The sequence below is a fragment of the Mus pahari genome, unplaced genomic scaffold (genome assembly GCF_900095145.1).
Source record: "Mus pahari unplaced genomic scaffold, PAHARI_EIJ_v1.1 scaffold_10020_1, whole genome shotgun sequence".
Classification (NCBI taxonomy): Eukaryota; Metazoa; Chordata; class Mammalia; order Rodentia; family Muridae; genus Mus; species Mus pahari.
Window position 1 is genome coordinate 1,392 of NW_018391946.1, and position 6,196 is coordinate 7,587.

General features: G+C 43.2%; 1 protein-coding gene across 1 annotated transcript; it reads left to right on the top strand.

The window, feature by feature from the left end:
* Positions 1–4,859: 4,859 nt before the first annotated feature.
* LOC110314765 (eosinophil cationic protein 1-like) lies at positions 4,860–5,824 on the top strand. The gene is made up of 2 exons (XM_021188989.2): positions 4,860–5,023; positions 5,187–5,824. The coding sequence occupies exons 1-2, from the start codon at positions 4,888–4,890 to the stop codon at positions 5,657–5,659; spliced, it is 609 nt and encodes a 202-aa protein (XP_021044648.2). The 5' UTR covers positions 4,860–4,887; the 3' UTR covers positions 5,660–5,824.
* The last annotated feature ends 372 nt before the right edge of the window (positions 5,825–6,196 follow it).

A 6,196-nucleotide genomic window follows, 5' to 3' on the forward strand; every position in this document is an offset into this window, starting at 1 on the left:
TAACCCAATCACAAAAGAACTCACATAATATGCACTCACTGATAAGTGGATATTACTCCTGAAACCTAGAATACCCAAGATACAATTTGTAAAACAGGTGAAACTCAAGAAGAAGGAAGACCAAAGTGTGGACACTTAGCCCCTTCTTAGAATTGGGAACAAAACTCCCATGGAAGGGATTACAGAGACAAAGTTTGTAGCTGAGATGAAAGTATGGACCATCCTAAAACTACACCACCCATGGGTTCATCCCATAATCAGCCAGCAAATACAGACACAATTGCATACACCAGCAAGATTTTGCTGAAAGGACCCCGACCTAGCTGTCTTTTGTGAGGCTATGCCAGTGCCTGGCAAACACAGAAGTCGATGCTCACAGTCAGCTATTGAATGGGACACAAGGCCTCAATTGAGGAGCTAGAGAAAGTACCAAAGGAGCTAAAGGGGTCTGCAACCCTATAGGTGGAACAACAGTATGTACTAACCAGCACCCTCAGAGCTCATGTCTCTAGCTGCATAAGTAGCAGATGATGGCCTAGTCAGCCATCATTGAGAAGAGAGGCCCCTTGGTCTTTCAAACTTTATATGCCCCAGTACAGGGGAACACCAGGGCCAAGAAGGGGGAGTAGTGGGTAGGTGAGCAGAGGGGGGGTTATAGGGGAGTTTGGGGATAGCATTTAAAATGTAAATGAAGTAAATACCTAATAAAAATTGGAAAAAAAATCCAAAGGCACCTCTGCATTACATCAATAAATGACTCCACTTGCAAGAAAGACTCTTGTGTTTTTAAAATGAAGATGATTTTTTTTATTTTGTCTTAGAGCTTTGAAAGCATTTGATTAATACAATCCCATTATGGAGAGAGCAATGGATTATTCATGCATTCAGTAAATATTTTTGAGCTTTAGTGTGTTAAAACAGTATGGACACCAATACCACACACACACACACACACACACACACACACACACTCATACACACACATACTCACATGCATACACACACAGATGCACACCAATTCTGCTCTCATTAATGTGACACTCTGTCAGAGAACACATATTCAAATGATAATAAAAAAAAAGTTTTCTAATACACTCAGGCTGAGTATATGAGATGAAGTAAATGGTTCTAAGAGTGTCGCCCCTGGATTCATGAGGTCACTGAAGACTTTCTTGGAAGAATTATGGAAAAATCATTTCTATCCTCATTCTGAGAGCAGTTATCTTCTGACAGGATCTCTCCAGCTTCTCTGTGTGAAATCAAGAAGAGAAGAAGAATGGCTGGCAAGATGACTCAGCAGGTAAGAGCACAGGACTGCTCTTCCAAAGGTACAGAGTTCAAATCCCAGCAACCACATGGTGGCTCACAACCATCCTTAATGAGATATGACTCCCTCTTCTGGAGTATCTGAAAACAGCTACAGTGTACTTACATATAATACATAAAAATAAATCTTTAAAAAAAAAAAAAGAAGAGAAGCAGAGTTCAGTGCTGAGGCTGTCAGAGCCAACCAAGCTGTAGCAATGGGCAGAGGTGTGTTCTGAAGACTACAACTGAATCTACTGACACATCAGAATGTGTTGCCCTGGGAGTGGAACAGATGTCTTGTTGTGTGTAGGAAATGCTGGTATAGAATAATTTTAAGGAAGCAGTGGGAAAGAAAATAATCATTTCTGCTTGGGATGGTTTGAAAAGTATATCAGGCAGCCAAGTGAAGATTCCTAGTAAACAGCTGGACATAGCAGTGGCAACACTAGTACTGGTTCAAACAGAGTGAGCTGGCTGAAGGCAAATCAGGGAGAAGCTGAAGAGTTGGTGACACCTACAGCCTCACTCTGGATAAGTGCCATACACAGAACAGAACCAGAGCTGCTGACCCCTGGAGTCCCCCCCAAACACCATGAAACTGAAGAGGGAGATTTATTAATAAAATTGAGAATAAAAACGTTGGAGGTTAGGGAAGGAGGCAAGAGCTAGGGGTGTCCTAGAGAACAACATGCAGCCTCTAAATGACTGTTCCCAGGGATTATCCTAACTGCTTCCTGTTCTAGTTTGTTCCAAGCAACTACATCCCCATGGCAGTATCATCAAGAGGAAAGGCTGCTAAACATGGAAGGACAACCCCACTGGGATGAGATCTCATTTCAGAATGAAACAGCACCCTCCCCACACACCATTACCAGTTTCCCTATTAAAAGGCTGAGGAGGCTGGGCAGTCCACTGAGAGTTACAAAATTCTTTTTTTTTTCTAGACAGGGTTTCTCTAGGTAGCTCTGGCTGTCCTGGAACACACTTTGTAGACTAGGCTGGCCTCAAACTAAGATATCCACCTGCCTCTGCCTCCTGAGTGCTGGGATTAAAGGCGTGTGCCACCACGGCCCGGCTACAAAATTCTTACTCTAATGAAGAGACTCTAGATGAGAAAGTTCCAGTGAGAAGACCATCCACATCTGTGATTTCTGTGTTACAGAAGAAAATGAGGCCATCTCTATTCCAGGTTCTCCTTTCCCAGGCCCCACACCAGCACAGGACTACAAACCCACTCCTGCCCTCTACTGACAACAAGGAGCTATTTCAGACATTCCTCCTCTGCTAGCTCATAGCCCAACCTTTCTTAGCCTCCTGCAGGTGCCCAACTTCAGCTTCTTCTTCTCTTGCTGAGACTGTACACTCTGCAAGAGATCTCCACATCAACTCTGAAGTTGTCAGAGTGCTGTGTGGCCCTCAGGTCAGGGAGTCACCAGTCTTATTCTGTCAGCCTGCAGCATCACCCAGATTCTGGTCTTTGGTTGTGGAATGAAGGATATGTAATAAAAGACGTCATAGATTCCTTCAATCTCTGAGTCTCTCTAGTTCTTGAATCACTGAATAAATGTGGGTGCATATATGTGGATATATGTGCAGGAACAACTATGGAGGGAAACAGATTCATTTGATTTTAGTGTCAAGGATATCATCCTGTTAGTTGGCTTTCTTGTTTGGGGGTCTGTAGTAAAGAAAAGCCCATGATGGGAGGCATGTGCTAAAGCAAAGCTGCTCAAGTTCCTGGAAGAAGAAAGGAGGAAAGGAAAGTGCACTGTGTCCCACAATATCCTTCAAGGGCAAGGCCACAGCATCCTACCTTCTTCCTGATGAGTCTCACTTCCTAAAGCTGAGCATCCACTCAGAGCAGCAAAGGATGCTTACAGCCTGGCTCATAAGCTGGGTCTGGAAGTGCAAGTCTGGGACCCTACAACTTCCAACCTGAGGCAGAAGGACAGAAAATTACATTTCAATCTGGGTTTCTAAGCAAGTTCAAACCAAACTCTGGCTCTAGAGTAACATCCTACTCAACATTGCTTAGCACACCAAAGAAATCTGTTCCCAAAATACGGGTTACTGTTACAATTTTATAAATGTTGGGCACTGTCATTTCCATACATGCACATGGCAGAGCAGTGTCAAATACTATGCTGACACTGGGAATCTGTCAGTCAGTAGGTAGGTCAAGAGTAGTCATTGCAAGAGGATCCTAGGGTTGAAGAAATTCCATGTTTTGGACACAATCTCTCACCAATGAAATCTGAACCAAAAAAAAACCCTATAAATTGGGATAGCAAAATATTCACTGTGCTGGTAGGTCAAGTGAGGAAGTATTTCTTGAGACAATACCTTATGATATTCATCAAGATGGGAAAGAAAAACCCAAGGACTTAGTACTAGGATATAACTCTGACTGTACTTCACAACAGAACTGGGAGCAGGTGCGTAGATGTGTCAGTGGATGGGAATGCAAGGGAGGTATGGATAACAAAAAACTTAAGACAGGCATTTAAACTATAGAAGCCAAAACTCTCTATGAGACACTAGGGATGTAGCTCAGTGGCAGTTCATTTCTCTAGCTTGCAAAAGGCCCCAGGTCCAAACTTGAGCACAAAGAAAAGCAGAAATAAAAATTCTGTTAGGGTTATTGCATCATTTTTAACATTGGCTTGTAGTAACTCTGGCATCTGAGATAAAGAGGTATTCTGATGGTTCAGGGTGTATAACTAGAACATTAGTACTAGCTCTGGAGAGAATTGGGTAGATGGAAATGTAGAAAGGAATCTTATACAGGAAACAATCAGAAAGATATGATGAACTATGCTGAGTACAGTATTTTATTATTGTTTGTAAATGCCATACTTAAAGTTTATCTTTTAACTTGCCCATGTGTTTACACTCACATGTGCCATGCGGGAACATGTACTAACTAAAGCCAAACAGGTGTTCAATTCCCCTGGACATGGAGTCATCTCAAGTTGTGACCTCTGGGTGGCAAACTGAGGTCCTCTGGAAGGTGAGGTATCTGGAAGAGTGGACGTTCCCTTAACCAATGACATCTCATTGATCTCTAAGACCTATTTTTACTTGTATGTCTTATGTGTATAAACATGCCAAAAGATACTATCTGAAGACATAAGATATCTTGGTATGGAGTTACAAGCAATTGAAAGCCATCCAGCATAGGTGCTGAAACCAACCTTGGGTCCTCTGGGAGAACATCAAGTGCTCTTAACAACTGAGCCATATCTCTGCAGCCCTCAACAACATATAATTTTAAAGATGCAAGACAGAAAAGTAAATATCTCTTATGGTTCAGGCTTCACAAGGCTTTCTAAAAGTGTGTAGTCAGGCTAATAGAAAACTTGTCTGTTCCTTATTGAAAACAGTCATGAAGCTTGCAGCCAATCAACAGGCAACATAGAGATTTCTATGTAAAGTTCAAATTCAGACTTCAAACTGTCTTGCACAAGAGGGTTTCAAATTTATTCCTTAGAATGGCAACAGTAGCAACATAGCTTGGCCAAGTGAAGAAACAGAAGGCTGCTTGCACAATCAGGCAATGTACCAATCTGTGGATTCTGCATGTTGAAGACTCTGAGCCACCACTTCCACCCACACAGCCTGCTGTATATCTATGGGGCCAAGTGGAGCTCACCCATGATCCCTGATTTCCAGGACAACCACCACTCAGTTCCACGGGAGCTACAACGCAGACTGGGTAAGACATTGGCTGTTTAGGCCTGGTACAGGAGGGGCAGGTGATGGGGAAGTGTCTAGGAAAAGTGTCACTGTGGATACACAGTGACAGCACAGGGCTTTCAGGAATACATAGGGAAAATTGAGGCAAGGTGGGAGCAGTCACTTTTCTTCTGTCCTCACAGGAAACATGGGTTCGAAGCTGCTTGAGTCCCGACTTTGTCTCCTGTTGATGCTGGAACTTGTCCTAATGCTTGCCTCATGCCAGGGACAAACCCCTTGCGAGCGGTTTTCCACACAGTATCTCACTAATAGAGCCAGCCTCCGATGTAATGTTGAAATGCTGCCTATTAACACGCATAGAAGAACATGTAAGAACAAACATACTTTTCTTCATACAAGTCTTGCTAATGCTGTTGATGTGTGTGGCAATCCAAGTGGCTTGTGCAGTGACATGAATAGTCTAAACTGTCATAATAGTTCATCTCAGGTACCTATAACTGTCTGTGAGCTCATAAGTTGGGAAAGACATTATACCCAATGCAGATACCGAACAACAGGATCAGTGGAGTACTACACAGTTGCCTGTAACCCCAGAACTCCAGAGGACAGTCCCATTTATCCAGTGGTTCCAGTTCACTTGGATAAAACATTTTAGCTCCAGTGCCAGCACTCTGTACCTTCGCTCATCTGCTACTGCCAAGATAACAGTAGTGAAGAACCAATTCCTCTGTCTGCGCTTCATATCAGCACCTGTCTTCATGAAACCTGTCCCTGACTCCCTTTAATTTAGCTGAACAGATCTTTTCTAATTAATAAACACCTTTGCATAAAATATAGATCTCTGGTATCTCTGTGTCTGACATTGTTGCGGAGAGAGGAATGGGGAGAGACACACATTGAGAAGTGTGTGTGTGTGTGTGTGTGTGTGTGTGTGTGTGTGTGTGTGTGTGTGTGTGTGTGTGTGTGTTGAGGCAGGGCTCAGACCAATTGAGGCATCTTCCCAGTCCCTGGAAACAAATGAATCTGAGAAGCAATGGACATCTTTCCAAAAGTTCCCACACAACATCCTACCTGAATTTCTCTGTGGAAAAGAAGTGCCTGGCAGAAGAGACCCAGGAACTGGGATCTCTCAGTGAGGCTATTCCTTGCCCTCTCCCTGCATAGCTGTCTGTAGAGATCAATTGTGAGAACA

What these genes read in the sequence shown, in the direction of transcription:
- LOC110314765 (XM_021188989.2), top strand. Translation starts at nt 4,888, where the DNA reads ATGTTGAAGACTCTGAGCCACCACTTCCACCCACACAGCCTGCTGTAT. An exon ending in GGAGCTACAACGCAGACTGG is followed by an intron (nt 5,024 to 5,186) that starts GTAAGACATTGG and finishes CTGTCCTCACAG; the next exon opens with GAAACATGGGTTCGAAGCTG.